The 20304-nt window shown below is 40.6% G+C and overlaps 1 protein-coding gene across 1 annotated transcript in view; it reads right to left on the reverse strand.

Moving 5' to 3' along the window:
* Nucleotides 1–295: 295 nt before the first annotated feature.
* The window catches only part of LOC108411294 (complement C3-like), a 42732-nt gene continuing 22723 nt past the window's right edge, over nt 296–20304 (reverse strand). Inside the window, exons 24-41 of the mRNA XM_017682787.2 lie at nt 19167–19370; nt 16347–16422; nt 16073–16232; nt 15855–15950; nt 15599–15749; nt 15354–15517; nt 10533–10691; nt 9652–9711; nt 9466–9556; nt 9303–9351; nt 9033–9123; nt 7695–7784; nt 6777–6882; nt 6361–6453; nt 6068–6148; nt 5846–5929; nt 888–1023; nt 296–622 (exon numbers count right to left, since the gene is read on the reverse strand). Of these exons, the coding sequence (XP_017538276.1) occupies nt 481–622; nt 888–1023; nt 5846–5929; nt 6068–6148; nt 6361–6453; nt 6777–6882; nt 7695–7784; nt 9033–9123; nt 9303–9351; nt 9466–9556; nt 9652–9711; nt 10533–10691; nt 15354–15517; nt 15599–15749; nt 15855–15950; nt 16073–16232; nt 16347–16422; nt 19167–19370 (2033 nt within the window). The 3' untranslated portion in view covers nt 296–480. The remainder of the gene's footprint in view (nt 623–887; nt 1024–5845; nt 5930–6067; nt 6149–6360; nt 6454–6776; nt 6883–7694; nt 7785–9032; nt 9124–9302; nt 9352–9465; nt 9557–9651; nt 9712–10532; nt 10692–15353; nt 15518–15598; nt 15750–15854; nt 15951–16072; nt 16233–16346; nt 16423–19166; nt 19371–20304) is intronic.

The raw sequence follows: 20304 nt of genomic DNA on the forward strand, positions 1-20304 counted from the left end.
AAGTCCTAACCAACTGGAGAGCTTTCTTGGCTGCATCCACCTAGATACTGTTTGGTAGTTTTCCCATGGGCGTTTTAAGACTGTTTTGGTTTTGTCTAGCACAAGGGTTACAAACAATATTTGCAGAGATAAATACAATAAATATGATCATTCTATGAGTTAAAAGTGAACTAAAAATAATTTATAATGCATGTAATTCCGTAATAATCATTTGGCCCTAAAGAGTTGCTGTGCTGTTAACTTGACATATGTTAAAGAACAAAATTAGCAGAATGCAAGAAAGTCGACAAACCCATTGCTTTTGGAAAGTTTATTTGATGATCTTCAGGTATGACATACCAGAATGCTTTACTTTTTGGAGTAAAGGTTTCTCTTAAGTCAATGTGAAGTCACAGTGAGAGTAGAAGCAGAGCTGAGCTTGTGAAATATTCAACAGAAAATAATGACATTGAATGACACTGATATAAGTATCCCTGATGCTTATGTGGTACATCCAATGGTCAAGAGATGCTGAGCGAGTCCGGTGATACCCAAGTATTTCTCCCTGTAGGTTTGAGTTTGACCTTCTCCATTTGTGGGCCAGTATTCAATCCACGTCTGCTCGCCCAGGATGTACTGCAGCCTGATAAATACAAGAATGAGCCCATGATGAACAAAAAAAAAAATTATGAAGAGTACACAAGGCACACTGAATGAAAATATACTTGTGTACATGTAATATCTGCATTCTATATGTTTAGAGTATTTCTACTATGATGCATTTTTAGCCAAAAAGAAAGGACATACAAGTAACTGTAGATGTCTTACACTCATATTAGAGACATATGCAAACCAAAAGCAATTCTCTTGCATGGGAAGACATCCATACATAAATGCACCAACGATACCTTCCATCTATCTTTGGTAGGTCAACGCTTCGGCCCATGATGAGGTACGTCTTGTCTTTCTCTATTCCAAAAGATTCTCTGCAGTTAGCGTGACCCATAAAGTTTCTCTCTTGTCCTTCCACTCCTGCATCAGTGCCTACATACAAAAAATCAAATAAAATAAGTGCAGACACCATTAATCCTATAAAGTGTACTATATTTATATTTATAGACATACATATGTTCTTCACTAGGTCCAGGAACTGATCTGAAATATAATCAGTTCTCTAGGCATCAGGAAATCAAGGAGGACTCCAGGGGATTCGACACCAAAGCTTTAGACTTGATTCCACACATGCAGACTTATGGATTGTGAGATGCATTGTGTAGACAGCTTGTCTGACAAAAACAGGCCTTCCACAATGCTTGTATAGATTTGTTGTATTTTACCTTAGACCAGTGTTTAACACTTTTTGAAATCAAAGATCTACCAGAATAAAAAACACCTAGGTTACTGAAAATAAAGCTGTGCATGTCCCCAAAAACCCTTCAACAACATAAAATGAACAGCTTAAAATGAATAAAAATGAACAGTTTACTTAATGTACAACTGAGTGTTGGCGATGGTGGCACTCAGGGCGATGCACACTGTCTGCAAGTGCTTTATAATCCGACGTATAGTATGATGTAGCCAGTCTGATGTAGTATGTCAGATATGTATCTGTTAGGTGAGTGTGATATTTGTATTTCTGATGATCTGTGAAAATGCCACCACACAAAGATATGTGGATCTAAAGAAGGCCTTCACCTTTAGTGGACATGGTGAAAAATATAGATATCTCTCACGATTCACAAGTCCCCTAATGTACTTGTCTCTTGACCTAGCTATCATCTTAATGTAATTTTAAAGGTCAGTTATTCGCCTGTCAACTCCATTTGGCAATTCAACATCTGTTGAAATCTTGCTGACAGACCCTCAATTTTAGTGGTAAAAAAGGGTTTGAAATGAATGACACAATGTCTTTAATCTGGTTGAAATCCTCAAACTGCCTACTGAACTCCTCTTACAGTCTTTCCAAGTTAATGCAAAAGTTTTGGTTCCACAAGTGTCTCTAATAACGGTGTAGTTACATGTGAACAACATGCAATAATAATGTAACTATTTATGATTTAGTCACTTATTGATGGATTGCAGATGTGCACTTTAAGTAATTACACATGTGTATCAACTTCACTTTTGCCTCATGTAATTACACAAGAGTATGTTAATAGTTGTAACAGCCTAGTATCGCTCATGTAATGACATGAGGGTAATAACACAGATGTAATTACATCTGTAATCAGACTGAAGTTTTTTTTCTTCCTAGAAGTAAAAGGATATATCTAATAACGTACATTAAGGCATTACATACACTGTATCTGCCAGCTTTCCTTACATTTAGCCAGCATTTATGTTGCTAGTACTGTGACGCTTTCAGTTTCAGTTTCAGCTTTAAACCAGTCTGTAATATGACAGAACAGCAGACACCCCCTCATCTTAACAAGTAACTTTTAATACATTAATTAAATGTGTTGCATTTCTGCCAAAGCAGTGTCTATGTTACCCCTCCATTATTACACAGTACCTACATAACCACTACACATGAACTGTCCACTTATTTTAAAGTGTAACTTTAACGCTACACTAGACAGTAATTACATGAAGCAAAACTGAAGTTGATACACATGTGGTGTCCTTCTGTAACCGACCTGTAACATTTACTAAATCATCAGTAGTTACAATGTTGTTGCATTATGGTATTCATGTGTAACTACATGTTTATTAGAGACACTTAATATAAAGTGGGATCAAAGTTTTCAGAATGGCAAGAGTGTTCGTTTGAGATGTAGTTAAACATTTTGTCTACATTCTAGAAGTGAGGTAGCCTATTGCACTTTGGTTGGGATGTCCACAAGGCAAGTTTAACTTGGAGGGCACTCGCAGCACTAATCATGCGAGAGCAAATCAGTGAATCTCTGGAGCACCTTCCCATCACCTTCCCAGTGACATTCCACATGCAAAATCAAGTCTACATATTCAACATTAAGCTTGTCATGTAATGACTTCAACCAGAGATGCTGTAGAGCTTTTGCACAAATTGGCTGCAAAGCTTTTTTACACAAATTATGAATACATGTACATAAGTATTTTCAGCCTTTGCTCAATGCTTTGTTAAAGCACCTTTGGCAACAATTACAGCCCAAGTCTTTGAGTATGATGCTACAAGCTTGGCACCTATTTTGGGGCAGTTTCTTCCATTCTTCTTTGCAGAACCTCTCAAGCTCCATCAGGTTGGATGGGGAGCATTGGTGCACAGGAATTTTCAGATCTCTCCAGAGATGTTCTATCAGGTTTAAGTCTGGCATCTGCCTTGGCCACTCAAAAGCATTCACATAGTTGTCCTGAAGCCACTTCTTCGTCATCTTGGCTGTGTGTTTACGGTTGTTGTCCTGTTGGAAGATAAACCTTCACCCCAGTCTGAGGTCCAGATCCCTCTGGAGCAGGTTTTCTTCAACGATGTCTCTGTATATTGCTGCATTCATCTTCCCTCAACCCTGACTAGTCTCCCAGTTCCTGCTGCTGAAGAACAACCCCACAGCATGATACTGCCACCACCATGCTTCACTGTAGGGATGGTATTGGCCAGGTGATGAGCGGTGCCTGGTTTCCTCCAGACATGATGCTTGGCATTCAGGCCAAAGAGTTCAATCTTTGTTTCATCAGACCAGAGAATTTTGTTTCTCATGGTCTGAGAGTCCTTCAGGTGCGTTTTGGAAAACCCCAAGCGGACTGTCTCATGCCTTTTACTGAGGAATGGCTTCCGTCTGGCCACTCTACCACACAGGCCTGATTGGTGGAGTGCTGCAGAAATGGTTGTCCTTCTGGAAGGTTCTCCTCTCTCCATTGAGCAACGCTGAAGCTCTGTCAGAGTGACCCTTGGGTTCTTGGTCACCTCCCTGACTACCCTGATCACTCAGATTGGCTGGGTGGCCAGCTCTAGGAAGACTCCTGGTGGTTCCAAACTTCTTCCATTTCTGGATAATGAAGGCCACTGTGTTCATTGGGACCTTCAATGCTGCAGAAATGTTTCTATACCCTTCCCCAGATCTGTGCCTCGATACAATCCTGTCTGGGAGGTCTACAGACAATTCCTTGGACTTCATGGCTTGGTTTGTGCTCTGACATGTACTGTCACCTATGGGACCATATGTAGACAGGTGTGTGCCTTTCCAAATCATGTCCAATCAACTGGATTTACCACAGATGAACTCCAGTCAAGTTGTCAAAACAACTGAAGGATGATCAGTGGGAACAGGATACCCAATTTTGAGTGCCATGGCAAAGGCTGTGAATACTTATGTACATGTGATTGTTATTTATTTATTTATTTTTGTTATGGCACTTGAATAATGAATATTTGTGAGATCATAACATTACTATAGACAGCGTTTATGTCTTCCAATTTATGGTCCATATATTTATGTCAATGTCTACCCTATAATTTGTGGTTCTTCAAGTTATTGGGCTCTTGAACATACAGAGAAGCCTAGAGGTGGTTAGTACACTGAAAATATACAGGACTGTAAACTTTGTGAGTGTGTGCAGTTTGCCAATGTTATACTTTGTAGATCTACAGTTACAGACTGTAGTCCATCTGTTTCTCTGATACTCTGTTACCCTGTTCTTCAGTGGTCAGGACCCCCATGAACTCAGACACAGAGCAGGTACTATTTGGGTGGTGGATCATTCTCAGCACTGCAGTAACACTGATTTTGTCTGTGGTGGTGGTGTGTTAGTGTGTGTTGTGCTGGTACAAGTGGATCAGACACAGCAGAGCCGCTGGAGTTTGTAAACACTGCCTCCACTCCCTGTCCACTCTATTAGACACCAGCACTGCTGTGTCTGATCCACTCGTACCAACACAACACACAATAACACACCACCACCACGTCAGTGTTACTGCAGTGCTGAGAATGACCCACCACCCAAACAGTATCTGCTCTGTGAGGGTTCCTGGGGGTCCTGACCACTGAAGAACAGGGTAACAGAGTATCAGAGAAACAGATGGACTACAGTCTGTAACTGTAGAACTACAGAGTGCAGCTATACGGTAAGTGGAGCTGATAAGATGGACAATGAGTGCAGAAACAAGGAGGTGGTCATAATGTTATGCCTGATTGGTGTGATGGGTGTATAAAGCTGCAGCTTCTTGATTCACAGGGCTGACACAGTGACTATTTTCTAACTAATGCTTTCTAAAGGACACTGAGCACATTCCCATGCACTTAACAGTCTGATAACTGCAGAAAATCAGATTTTATCAGTAATATCCGTGTGTTTACATGTACTTGAGTAATCAGACAGTATGAAAACTCTGGGTCTACATGAGTCGGACAATAATCTGATTTCTGACTTGCAACCTGACAATCCATAGAATAAGATTTAAGGTAAACGTGATGTAAAAGTCCAGCGTCATGTCATGGCTTTTACTGAAAAAGAACAACAACAAAAAAGAAACATTGAGTCACTTTACCACAAAACATGAACCGAAGATGAAGAATTTTTAAATTCTTTACGTTATCAAGGTTTTGATGGCGCCAAAACAAGTGCCATGTTAAATGCTGCTTGCTGTTTGTATTGTATTGTTGTATATATTTCAAGTGATTTTATGAAATGTAATATAATATATAATATAATTGACCTAATTACCAGTTCATTATGTTCAACTGCGTTGTACCTACACCCAGTAGCTTTATGTTTTTTGTACCCAACACATTTTCAATATATCAAAGATCCCAGCATAGACTTTTCCCCAGTTTAAATGCCACAATTGCACATGGTGTTCTACACATGACAAAGCTTGAGATTTTTGCAAGCCACTTTGTTGTGATTGATGGTCACACAAACTGACAATAAAAAGACAATCAAGGAGTCATACCTTCTTTTAGAACCTGTTCAATCTTCATGGTGTAGTAGTCTGTGTATGGGCTCAGGTCGGTCTTCACAACTTTCACTTTGTAAACTGTTTAAAAAGAACAACAACAAAAAAAGCACATTTCATTTGTTGAGTTATTACACATATACAATCGTTGATTCATTACAACATGATACGTAAACGGTGAAGGTGTGTGGGGTGAAACGGTCAGTTCTAAGTCTTTACCGTAATCCAAGCCAGGTTCACAAGCCTTTTTCTGACGATCTTTATCATCAATTTTCTGTTTCTTTTGAATGCTGCAATTTTCTGTGAAAAAAAACTGAGTGTTTAGACTTTTGGGAAACATAATATATATAATCAGTTTGGCCCACTTCAAAGTAAAGGCCATTTATAGGGAATGACGAACAACCAGGTCAGTTCACGTGTATGGATTGCTAAATGAGAAGAAATATAAAATATGTCACTGAATTATGAATTTGCCATCTTTGTGTTGGCAGCATAGCTGTGAACGGCCATACCTTCAGCACAACGGCACAAACCCTCTGTATTGCACAGTCTGTGTAGAGCTCCATCTTTCTTCATAGGGTGGTAGAACTTCGTACAGCGTTTATCTATGATGACACAAGCATTTATTGCAATGGAAATGTGTTTACATGTGTGTTGGGGCCTTGGGCGCCAACTTAGGTCGTAATCTGATGACAGACGTTTAATTTAAATGAAGGATGCTGAAGTAAGAGCAGGAATTAAGGGTGAATATATGTCAATTCTTAATTATTCATTTTGCTTTTGTTATTGTACACATTTGTTTTAAAGATGAGTGGATTTTAACTAGACCCATTGGTCCCACAAGCAGGTTACAGCAGACACCCTGTCTGGGACATAATGATTGCCAGCTGGCCCCCATGACCTGTGATATGTGTGTGTATGAACTTACCTGGAGAGGAGTACTCATACACAGTGATGCCAGCAGGTTGAAGCATAGCCACTTCACTGTTTTTGTGCATTCCGAAAGCAATCCTATCCATCATCCTGTGAGACACCTGGTGAGAAGCAGCAGTTTTACACGTTTAATGCATTTTCAGTGTAGTTTAAAGTATATGCAATATAATGTATAATGCAAAATGTTTCATAGCAAAACATATAAATTGTTACATTATAAATGCAGCAAAGTCTGAATAAAACCACGCACTGCTCAAAAACCAGCTGAATTTGCTGAGCAGACTTCTCTGAGAACTGTCTGGGTGTGGCCTAATATTCTAATAAGCATGCCTGATTGACATGACTTTTCTGTCCAAGACAGGAGTCAAGCCGGAGTATAACCCATATCACAACCCAAGAGGGGCATGTGTAAACATATCAATGCAGATTTTGTTTGAGTGCTGGTGAAAGACACACTGGTGACTTCATAGCGGGTCCACATTCACCAGTGGTGACGGGTGGCTTTCAGTGTTTTCTATGGGGGTGTAATGATACACTTGGTCCATGATACGATTCCCAATACTGGGTTTATGACTCAGTATTTTCACAAAATTTAGAAAAAAAAAATCAAAAAAAGAAAAATGATCATTTTGCATAGATTAATAATTAACATACTGAAGGAAACTGTTGCTGTTTTATTACAATAACATTTATGGTACTTTATGGGAAGAACCACATTATGGGATGTGATAAAATGTTACCAGTTTTTTGCCGGTATTGCATAAGAAGGGGTCCCGAGAAATAAAGCTGAGCAAGTGGTCTTTGTACATGCACGTGGTTTGCCCACAAGACCAGCATTAACCTAATTAGAAAACAATCACAAGCTTAAAAATGGTGAAAAACAAGTCTGATGAAGGGTCGTCATCATATGTACCTTATCCAGGTAGAGGATGAGGGAGCCTCGTTCTGAAAGCTGTTTATCCATCTCAAACTTCTGAATATACCTGTCAGTCCCTGTGGTTAGCTGTTGTGAACACAAGAAAAAATGTGACAAATTCATTTATTACTTTTTAACTATGGCAAAGAATCGATAAGAGTAAGATAAACTACAATGAGACTAATGCTTGAGCACACTTGCTGGAACTGTGTTGGTACTTATTTACAAGGATCTGCACTGTACATGTTAACTAGTTACAATATACACAACAAACTACAAGGAAACCCTAACACTATTTTCAGCAAAACTGAACTTTCTTGGTAAATATCATACATTCTATTCCAATACATTCTGTTTAAGTTTCATTATATTATCATTCGTTTTTGGAATAATAAGCTAAATCTTATGTTCTTACTAGGGTTTAAAATGTTAGTGATGTACAACAATTCAAGAAAAATGTTTCTCAACATAAAATAGAAAATAAAATTGCTTTTCATCGTCTACGGTACATAATAGCATAAAAAGATTCAGAGAATCTGGAGAAATCTCTGTATGCAAGGGATGTGTCCAAAAACCAGTATTTGCTGGCTGTGATCTTTGGACCCTCAGGCAGCACTGCATGAACAACAGACATGATTCTGTAGTGGAAATCACTGCAAGGGCTCCGACTTCTGAAGACTTCTGAAAACTTCTGAAAACCACTGTCTGTGAACACAGTTCATCAATGCATCTACAAATGCAAGTTAAAACTCTAAAACCGCAAAGAAGAAACCATACATAAAAAAAAAACGCTGCCACCTTCTCTGGGCCAGGGCTCATTTAACATGGATTGAGGGGAAGTGGAAAAGTGTCCTGTGGTCTGACAAATCAGCAACTGCACCATTAATGCTGAATGGTATATACATGTTTTGGCAAAATATACTGCTAGCTAGACGTCTTTTTCAGGGACAGCCTTGCTTACTTCAGCAATATAATGTAAAACCACATTCTGCATGTATTACAACAGCATTGCTCCATATTAAAAGAGTCCAGGTGACACTTACAGAGTGTTGTTAAATGAAGAGGTGATGAAACACAGTGATAAACAGGCCCCTGTCCCAACTTTTTTTGGAGCATGTTGTTGGCATCAAATTCAAAATGGGAATTTATTTTAAAAAAACAATAACAGTTCTCTGTCTCAGTCAACATTTGATATTCTGTCTCTGGAGTATTTTCCTTGGAAAAATAGGGTTTACATGATTTGTACATCTTCGCATTCTGTTTTTATTTACATGCTGCACAGCGTCCCAACTTTTTTGGAAATGGGGTTGTATTATCAGTTAGATATTTCCTTACATCTTTGAGATCCTTTTCATCCACAACAAATCCTGTCAGCAGGCCGATATCCAATATAGACATAGTGGCATCTCTGGTTTCACTGTTATAGCTGTACAAATGAATAATAATAAAAGCAAATAAAAACCAAAAAACATTTTATTCCTATCGTTTAACAGCTCTAAAGCATACAGTTGGTGAATATATAATCTAAAATATCATATTTGCTCAACAAAAGTAAAAAATTGGTGCAGTGAACTGTATGTGCAATCCATATTCTGATATACTCACGAGGTTTCAATGGTGAGCAGATAACTTTCTTTAGCGCCTGGATATGACACTGAAATAAGAGAAAATGATGATTTTATAATAAATTTAGGAATTGCTTGATTGTGTCCTACAGCTATAACTAGAGTTGCACACAGAGACACATTTGGGTCATGATGAACCTTACCATCACGTTGCTTTTCCATCTTAACAGTAAGATTAAAATCTTTGCAGTCACCTTCCTTCTCAGTGGGTCTAGCGTAGTAGTATGTTACTACCTATATGAAAGATTTTTATTAACAATCAACAAATACAACTATAAAACCAATATTGTCAGAGACACAAGGCTGGGGTAGCATTTATCAATACTCACTTTGAGAGATGCCACACCGTTTCCTTTAGCAGTGACATTAAATTCCTGCTTAAGGTTAACCTGTGAATGCACAGACACAGAAGATTTTCAGCCTTAACAGTTGTCATCATCATCATCATGACCATCTTTAATTGCTTAGGCCAGCTAGGGTCGTGGTAGCATTTGGGAGAGCAGAGAATCCCAGACGAGCCTGTCCCCTGCAACTTCCTCCAGCTCATTCCAGGGAAGCTGCTCCCAGGCCAACTTGGAGATATATTCCCAAGTTGAGGGAACCTGGGGTCTTGTCCCTGAAGGCCATGCCTGGTAAACCTCCACCAGGAGGCAGCCAAGGTGGTGTCCTGATCAGATGCCCAAACCACCTCAGCTGGCTCCTCTCAATACGGAGGAGTAGCGGCTCTACTCCAAGCTCCTCCCGCATGGCCGAGCTCCTCACCCTATCAAATAGAGTCATTTCACTTCTCTAGTTCAGCCCTTGTTTGAGCATAATGCCTTCACCTTACCCTTTGTTCACCTTTTTCCTGCCTTTTTATTTCCTATTCATTGAGGTGTTTTTTCCCATTTCCCGCAGCGGTAACTCCTTGGACTGCCAATCAGTACATCGGCAGTTGAGGCACCTCAACTCCAACATGCAAAATCTCCGAATTCCCACTCCATCACCTCACTAAATTCATTTAAGACCTTTCCTTTCCTTTTCCTTTCCTCTCTGCACTTGGGTGTCCCGGCCGTCCCAAAACAAGTTTACTTTCTTTTTTACAGAAGTTGTGTTGATGTGATTTGCTTTATTACTGTAGAAATGATGTACATATTTGAATGAAATTAACTCAATTTTTCCCAATGTGAAAAGAGCAAAATATTTATAGTGTACAAAGAGCATGTTTAACCTTGTCTGAACGTGTGAGGCTTGAGGTTTCCTTTCTTATATTCCAATTTGTCCTTTGGCTTCGTCCACTCACAGACAACTCCACATCCAAGTCCCCTCGGTGAAATCTTCTTACTTGCTTGTAGTACTCAGCCACAGATTGGAAGACCATGATAGTTGCCTGGGTGAGAAACAGTCAAGCAATTTTTTATCTTTTTTTCGGTTGAATTCATTTCTTCCTTTTTAGAATGTTAAAAAAAAATCACCACTCGTAGTTTTCTCTAAATGAGCTGTAATAAGATGTCAATGTTGCACATTTGATGTTTAGTGTATAATTACATATTATGGTGTACACACTGTCTATGTAATAAGATCTGTGTACAGTTTAGTATGGTTATAAACCATCTTATCTTAATATTCCTGATTGGGATTAATTTGGAAAAGATCCAAAGTGTTAAATTGAAACTTCTGTTGTTGCATGTTGAATGGTATTTTTGAGAAAGGAACCGTTATTACTGAAGTACAGGACATTTTTTAGTTTCTATTTAATGTTTTTTTTAATGATTTTGTTTTTCTTTTTGTAATGAAACTGTGGTATTTCTAGGCCAAGCTCAATTATTTTATGTTCATGTACATGAGTATGGTGAGTCTGGTTAAAATTAACCACATTGCTATGATTAGGCCCTGCGATGGGCTGGCAACCTGTCCAGGGTGTATCCTGCCTTCTGCCCGATGACCGCTGGGATAGGATCCAGTTATTTTAGGATTATTAGTGCCATTAAACTGCTCCTTAGATTTTATCTTTGAACTATGTGCACTTTGTAGTTCTACATTACAGACTGTAGTACATCTGTTTCATTGCATTCTTTGTTAGACCCCTTTGCCCTGCTCTTCAATGGTCAGGATCCCTGAAGGACTCCCACAGAGGAGGTATTCTGAAAAACCGAATTACTCCTGCACTGAAATTGATTTGTCAGAATGAGCTAATGCTGCTGTTACAAACATCACTAAAGCTCATCATGTTTCATTAGTAATAGTAAAGTCACTGGAATATTATAATATTCAATATGGGATATCTAATATCCGAATATTCAAATATTCGGCTCATCCTGTCACAGACATGACATACATTAGCTAGTTAACGTTCTACAGCTCCTTTATTTAGATTAAAAAAACAACTCAATCTGAAAGATGACTATTTGACGATTGATCGACAATTGAATCTACAGTTCCAGTGCTAGTTCCAGTTCCTGGGCATGTGTTTGTTTTAGCTCCAGCTCAAGTTCCAGTTTGGCTCCAGAACCCATGCGGTGTGACTCTTCCAGGCTATTGTGGTGCAGCTGGTCACAATTCACATGACTGTCAGGCTTGTCCACACAGACCTCAGGAACCAACCCCAGGAAAGTTCAAGGATTCTAATCTACACGCTATGGCAGTAGCTGTGGTAAAGTGGTAGAGTGTTCCCACAAAGGGGTTGGTTTCAGTGTGTGCCATTACTGTTCGCTACTGTCACTCTTCTCGTGTCATTACAGCGTTAATTGACTCCGAGGCTGAGGTGCATTTCATCCATTCAGATGTGATGGCTGAATTGCACATTCCAGTTCGAGATCTTCAGACTCCCCTTAAAGTCACTGTGCTGGATGGAGGACCTGTTGGAGTGGATCCTATCTACTTGGTCACTGAACCTGTTCTGCTAGAGACCACAAAGAATTACCTTTTCATGTCATTGACTCTTAAATCTTAATTATTTTAGGTCTCCCCTGGTTACAAAAACACAATCCACAAATCCGTTGGTCAGGCAGAGAAATTACTGCTTTCTCATTGCCAATCATCCCAAATTTAGGATTAGGTCAACCACCAATGAAACCCCACTATACCAACCCCCCCAGTACACTGATCTTACAGAAATTTCAGTAAAAAAAAATACCTCTAAACTCCCTATGACTGTTCCAATGACATCATATAGGGAACTACTTTGCCTATATCCCATGTGTATCCATTTAATCAAGAAAAAGAAGAGAAAAACATGGGGGAATATATTGATGAGGCAGTGGCTCAAGGTTTTATTCATCCAACCATTTCCCCAGTCGCATCTGGATTATTCTCAGGCCTTTTATAGACTATCATGCCCTTAATAATATCACCACAAAAACACCTTATCCTCCAACTCTGATCCCTGCTGCCTTGGAACAACTTCGAGGTGCCCAGTTTTTCATCAAATTAGACCTTTGTAGCGCTTACAACCTGGTACACATCAAAGAAGGAGATGAATAAAAAACAGCATTCATCACCACTAGGTCAGTCTTCCAATCTTTCATCAATAATGTCCTCCGGGATAGGGAAATACATAATCGCATACACTAATGACATCCTAATCTACTCACCTGATTTTGATACACATGTACAACAAGTTTGTCAAGTCTTGTATCATTTACTAGAAAATGACCTTTTTGTCAGGGGAGAGAAATGTGAATTTCATCTTCAGAGTCTCCTTTCTCAGATTAGTTCACAAGTTCTCCTTCCTTGGATTAGTTCTTCACAAGGAGTTCTGATGGATGACCAGAATCTTGAAGCTGTTGTTAATTGGCCTACCCCCACAAATGTCAAAGAACCGCAGAGATTGCAAAAATTAATTCAAAATTTCAGTTCCAATGCCACACCTCTCACAGACCTTCTCAAAGGTGGGTCTAAAAAGTTAACTTGGGGTCCAGCAGCAGAAGCCGCCTTTCAGAAACTCAAAACTGCTTTCACATCTGCACCAATTCTGAAACACCTAGGCCCTTCCAAGCTCTTTGTAGTAGAGGTCAATGCTTCACAGACTGGAGTAGGTATAGTCTTATACCAGCATAGTAGTGACCCCAAGAAATTATGTCCTATAGCATTTTATTCACATAAACTAAGCTCTGGAGGAGAGAAAGAGCCTGCCTGAGCCTGAGCCTATTCTACCTTCTTCTGTACAAATGCAATGCCATTTGCTGGGAGGTTGACCATGAGATTGCTAAAGCACTCAAAAATGTCAAAGTTCTTGCTCACTGTCCACCCAATAAGCTTTAACTGCTGGACCAATTTCGAGATCAGTTGATTACACTGGCTCACTCCTTTCTTAGCTCCAGTCATCCTGGTGAATTTTGCACACAATGACTGTTACTCAACAGATATTGGTGGAAAACCCTTAAGCAGGATGTGCATAGATTGGTACGTGTACAACATAAAACCTCCAAAACACTCAGTTGGCAAATGTATGTCTCTATTTGTATCCTGATTTAACCCCTTCTGAAAGGTTTACCACCATCCTCACAGTTGTTGATCATTTCTCTAGAGGAGTAAAGTTAATTCCCTTTAAATCTCTGCCAAATACTATACTCTATATGAACACATTTTCAGTAACTTTGGCATCCCAGAAGACATCATTTCAGATCGAGGTTCACAATTTACATCCAGAGTCTGGTCAAGTATTTCATCTGAGTAGAGAGGTTGGGCTTTCTACTTGGGACCTCAGGTTTGGGGAGGGTTGTAATAAGTTGCAGCCCAAGTACATCGGTCCACTCCAGATCATTAAAAAGATCAATGATATCACATACAGACTTAACTTACTAGCACAATTAGGTATCTCACCCTCTTTCTATGTTTCCTTTCTTAAACCTGTGACCTCAGGTCCTCTGGATGAGATGTCACCTGATGGGGCCCCAACGGAAACTCTGGAGGTGGAGGGCTTGCTGGTCTACTGTCCATCAGGTGCTGGACTCCCAATATTGTAAGTAAGTGATACTTTTTTGATCCCACAACCGGGGAAATTCCACCTCCGCATTTAACCCATCCATGAAGTGAAACACCACATACACACTAGTGAACACACACACACTAGGGGGCAGTGAGCACACTCGCCCGGAGCGGTGGGCAGCCCTAACCACGGTGCCCGGGGAGCAGTTGGGGGTTAGGTGTCTTGCTCAAGGACACCTCAGTCATGAACTGTCGGCCCTGGGGATCGAACTGGCAACCTTCCGGTCACAGGGCCAGTTCCCTAACCTCCAGCCCATGACAACCCCCAAAGTTCTGTTTACATGGACAAACATAGATTCTAGCCTTATCCCTTTGCTCTGTTTTTGTCTTCTGCTATAGTTTCAAACATCCCCACTGACTCTCTGCTTCTGTTTACCAACTGTGACTTTGGATATCCCCTTTGGTATTAAAGATCTTAACGCCTCTGCAGTGAGCAACTGGTTCTGTCTGCCACCCTTACAATATATTATTTGACTATCAGTCATTTGTTGCATATATACTTTATTGATCTGGCTTTTACCATGTAAAAGCCACATTTAAGCCAGTTACTCTAGTCTATCATTTACATGAATTAACATGATATTTACATGAAATATCACAATTTGTTTTTTTGCAGCCCTTCTTGTAACACTCTACAAATAAATGTAGATGTATAAATGTCTACAATGCTAATTCAGATAGAGCTAATGCCAATTTCTACACTTAATCTGTGTGTATCAGCATCAGCAAATTCCTATACTGGTGCATCCCTACTTTTTGCACTTGGATTTTTTTCTGAATGTGCAGTTGAACACAGAACTCTGTGCCATACAATACAATACAATAAACTACAATACAGTAAACTATAATACAGTAAACTACAAAACAGAGGCCATTCAACAAAATTAAACTACAATACAAAGTGCAATACAGTAAAATATATATAAGTGCAGCACAATATATTGCAAACAATACTCAATTCAATGCTTATTTAAGTGCTGTGTAAAGTAATGTTCAAGCTTGAATGACATCACTTTCAATTTAAGGTTAGGGCATCAGGGCATCACTGGCATGTATGGCTTACCTGTGTGGTGCCAGTACTTCCATAAGGACTGGTCTGCGTATTGAGCCACTTCACTGCTTTCCCTGCTGCGTCAAATTCCTTTGCCTTTACCAGAGCCAGCAGAGCATAGGCTGTGGCTTCCACGGTGAAGTGGTGTCCTCTCGGGACTGGCCAAAAAGCACCATCTGTTTATAAAAAAAATAAAAATAAGTTGGTGAGCACAACCCGGTTTGTCTCTGAACCTCTTGCAAATGAGTTTCACGGACCTCCAGAGGAATACTTCATCAGGAGATCTTTGTTGAATTTGCCAGCATTGGCCATGGCATAGGAGGTCATAGCAACAGCATAAGGATTTCTCAAAGTAGTAAGTCTTCGTGCCAGATACTCAGTGGCCTTCTTAATGCTCTCTGAAAGACGCTAAGTGAATAAAACGAAAGAGAAAAATGGCAACAATTTAGAATTACTTTTTTTCCCCATTTTTGTATATAGCAGACTGTTTATCACACATCAAATTTGACTTACAGGGACTGCCTTGGCACAACGTTCACTTCCTTCTTGCATTGCAATCAAGATAAATGCTGTCAGAGATGCGTCTGCATCCTTTCCTTGCACGTCTCCCTGGAATAACAGAAAAGCCTGCACTGAAACACTGGGTTTACATTGAACTAATAGCTTTAAGGTTAAAGAGACACCAGTCAAGAAGACATATTTAGCCAAAAGCAAAAGCGATTTCAACTTACGACCATCTCCGTATGTATCACAGGTGCGCTTTCTTTAAATGTACCATCTGGCATCTGTGTCTTCAGAACCAGCCACTTAATAGCACTGCAGAGAACATTCTCCTCGATGGTAATGAGGCCACTGGCCATGGCAAAGACTTTGGCCACGTACGCCGTCAGCCTTTGCCACAGAGACAAACATACAGGAAAAATGGATCATGAATTATAAATGAACTACATTAGATAATTATTCAGAGAGCAGAGGGGGAGTGAATCTCATGCATGTATCTTTTACCATGTGCTGCTGGGTTTGTTTGTCCATGCAGCATAGGATCCATCGTCTTTACGGTAAGTCAGCTCTTGTTCATAACCTAAAAGCAAAGAGAGAGGCATCAGTCTCAGCAGCATAAAATAATTAGGATGGCTCTTATCTATTTTCATATCCTTAAGAGTTTAGGATAATACATTTTCATTTCCATATTATTTAGTACTCAGTTTAGTTTAGAACCTTAGCTGATCATATTTTTTGTTACCCATAGGAACATCTTTGTATGTGAGTAACTTTTCTAACATATCTAAAGGGAGTAGGAAAAAGGCAAAAAAAACATGAACCTGTTACGGGATGGCAGGGAGGCGGACCCAAGCACAGAACTGAAGCCCAGCAAAAACAAAAACGTAAAGAGCAACGGAAAACACAGTCGCCGCCACCACTGAAGAAGTTGCACCATGTGAGTGAGCGAGTGATGACGGTCAAGGTGGTCTGAGGAAGGTGGAAAGGGATGCGGAAGTAAAGGGCAAACCAAAGAGACGTCACGGACGACGTGCTCAAACAAAAGATACTTAGTAAGGCGAAATCAACAAAATGAAAACACAAAGATGCTACCATCATGACTATGGCAGTTGGCGGGCTTTGCTCGATGTGTTTGCTCATAGAGCAAACACCTTTTGAGGCTTTTTCTCTGTTCTTTTCCTTTTCTGTTCTTTTCTCTTTGTTCTTTGACTAAGAACCATACCGGTCACCCCCTCTACAAAGGTGTGACAGGCATTGGAGTTTGCCAGCACCTTATATACGAGGGCTTCCAGGTGCGTCGAGTTAGTCTTGATTGCTGGCACCTTGCCGCTGTTCGTTGTTCCACGGCTGACACAGAATCCGCATTATTCCTCCTCAATCTGAGGCTCAGCTATCGGTCAGAGTCTCCTTTCCAGCACCTTGGCATAGACTTTCCCAGGGAGGCTTAGCAGTGTGATACCCTGATAGTTGGCACACACCCTCTGGTTCCCTTTCTTAAAAATAGGGACCACCAACCTCATCCACCCCTGGTGCCTTACCACTGAAGAGCCTGCCAACTACCTCAGTGATCTCCACCACAGAAATAGAGCTTGAAACACCAGAAGCCTCCAGTCCTGGCTCACATGAGGGAGGCATGTCTCCTGGATTAAGAAGTTCCTCAAAGTGCTCCTTCCACCGACCGACAATATCCTCATTTGAAGTCAGAGTTTCTCCACCCCTGCCAAATACAGCTTGGGCACTGCCACTCCGACCACTCCTGAGTTGCCTGACAGTCGTCCAGAACCTCCTTGAAGTCAAGCAAAAGTCTTTTTCCACGGCTTCACCAAACTTCTCCGACACCCTGGATTTTGCTTCTGCCACCATTAATTGCTGCCACCACTATTGCCTGTCGGTACCTATCTGCTGAGTTGGGAGTCCTTCAGGCCATCCAGGCCCTAAAGGCCTCTTTCTTCAGCTTGCTGGCCTCCCTCATCACTGATGTCCACCAGGGGGTTATTGGCTTACCGCCCCACAAGCTTTTGGCCACAACTACGCCTGGCAGCTTCCACAATGGAGGTTTTGAACAGAGTCCATTCAGACTCCATGTCCCCTACCTCCTCCGGGACGTGAGAAAAGCTCTCCCGGAGGTGGGAGTTAAAATCATCCAAACAGGGTCCTCTGATAGTCATTCCCAGCACACCATCACTATTCGCTTGGGCCTACCGGGTCTGACCATCAGTCTTCCCTTCCATGTGATCCAACTCACCACCAGATGGTGATCAGTTGACAGCTCAGCACCTCTCTTCACCCGAGTGTCCAGAACATACGGTCCCAACTCAGATGAATTGACAACAAAATCGATCATTGACCTTTGACCCAAGGAGCTCTGGTACCATGTACACTTAGGAACATCCTTGTGTTCAAACTTGGTGTTTTTTATGGACAATCCATGCCCAGCACAGAAGTCCAATAACAATTCACCATTCGGGTTTAGATCGGGCAGGCCGTTCTTCCCATTCACGCCTCTCTAGGTATCCCAGTCATTGCCAGCATGAGCATTGAAGTCTCCCAGTAAGACTATGGAGTCTGTAGGTGGGACCATTTCCAGAACCCCACCAATACTCCGGCCTGTTGTTTGGTGCATGAGTTTTCCTCTCTGTGATTTTAATTCACATTGAGGCAACTCCAACTGCATGGCTACCAGCCGGGGACTCGTGAGTATCCCCACACCTGCCCGGTGCTTCTCACCCTGTGCAACCCCTGAGTAGGAGAGGGACCAACCCCTATCCAGGGGTTTGGTTCCAGAGACAACACTGTGGGTGGAGGTGAGCCCTCTCAACCTTCCTCAACCAACCTATCTCAAGCAAAAATGGGAAATTATTCAACTTTAAAAACTACAGCAGTGTCTCCTCAGTTTCCAAACGCATACAGAGTGTTATTAAATGAAGAGGTGATGAAACACAGTTTCTTTGGAACAGGTTGTTGACATCAAATTCAAAATGGGCAAATATTTAAAAAAAAATACAATTTCTCAGTTTCAACATTTGATATGTGTATCCCAACTTTTTTGGAAATGGGGTTGTATTTTTGCCATGCCAGGTCAAAGGTCTGGAAATGTTGCATTATATTGAACAAACACTGAAAGATGTCACTAAAGTACCTATTTAGCATAGTCGCAATTTTTGACACTATTTAAGCAATATGTAAACAAACAAAATAAAGCAACCTATCTGCTGTTGTTAGGTTAGAAAATTTGGGTTTTGCAGCCAGCACATCTTTTACCCTTACAAAACCCAAAAACAGAATATTGTACCCATGTCACATACTGGAGGTGACTTTTCATACCTGTCTGGATGTGTTTGACAGCTTCGGAACGACGGTCGAAGCCCACTTCCTCCCACTGCTTAGTGGTGTCCAGGTAGTGTGTGGCAATGACGGGTAATGTCATGTAGATCATATTATGCTCTGCACTGCCAGAAGGCTGCACAATCAGACGACCCATGAAGTTTCCACTGATGGCCTGCTCGATTGTCTGACTTAAATCCTGACCTAAAGGAAAGCAAACAAGTGTAAATGGATTTATTGATATGAAGCCTTTATTGTCACATAGTCACCAGAGTAACCAGCAAAATTATGATCAACCCATCTGAGCACATACAATATGACAAGGGTAGAGACAGGACAGGAAGACAGGAATGATGGAAAATACAGAGAAAAAGAATACATGGGGAAAGGGAGGAGTCAACCCCAACATCCCCCGCCCCGGAATCAAGGAGCACACCTCATGTAACTAATCAGCTGCATGAAGCCTGAGAAAAAGAAAAAAAAATCTAAAAAGTGAAGTGTGGATTTGCAATCAGATTTGTGACCCATGCCATTGGAAGGTCCGACCTAAAATTTTGGTCTGTTCGTGAATGCAGCCCTAGAATTTTCTGTCTCAGTTGGACCTAAACACATAGAGTGGTGTTTTGAGTCCAAACCCAACCTGAGCCAGAAAAAAAAAGTGCAAACTCAACCAGAAACCGGTCCAAAACTCAAGAGCTCAAACCAAAAAACAAAACAAAGTGTTGAAACAACTTGACAGGACAGCAGTGGTCACCATGTAGTCCAGTGGTGTCCAGTCTTGAAGTCATGAAGTGACTCTAGGTTTTAATTTCACACAAACAGAAGTACACATGATTCCACTGGTCCACTTAAAGAAATTATAATGTGGCTCTGCTTTGTTGGAATGAAAACCTGCAACGACACTTTGCTGATATGAATGGACATCCCTAGTATAGTGATAATAACGGCCATCGTTAGAGCATAGATAAATTAAATACACAATATAGATATAAGATATAACTAATCATCTGTCAAAAGAAAGTTTAGATTGTGCTTTAATAAACGCATTTGTCAAACAATATTTCTGAATATATCAAATATTTTTAGCCTGGTTAGACGGACATACTATGCTTTTTCATGCTGTGTGGTGATGACGTTT

This window comes from Pygocentrus nattereri, chromosome 12, assembly GCF_015220715.1.
Source record: "Pygocentrus nattereri isolate fPygNat1 chromosome 12, fPygNat1.pri, whole genome shotgun sequence".
NCBI classification, from domain to species: Eukaryota; Metazoa; Chordata; class Actinopteri; order Characiformes; family Serrasalmidae; genus Pygocentrus; species Pygocentrus nattereri.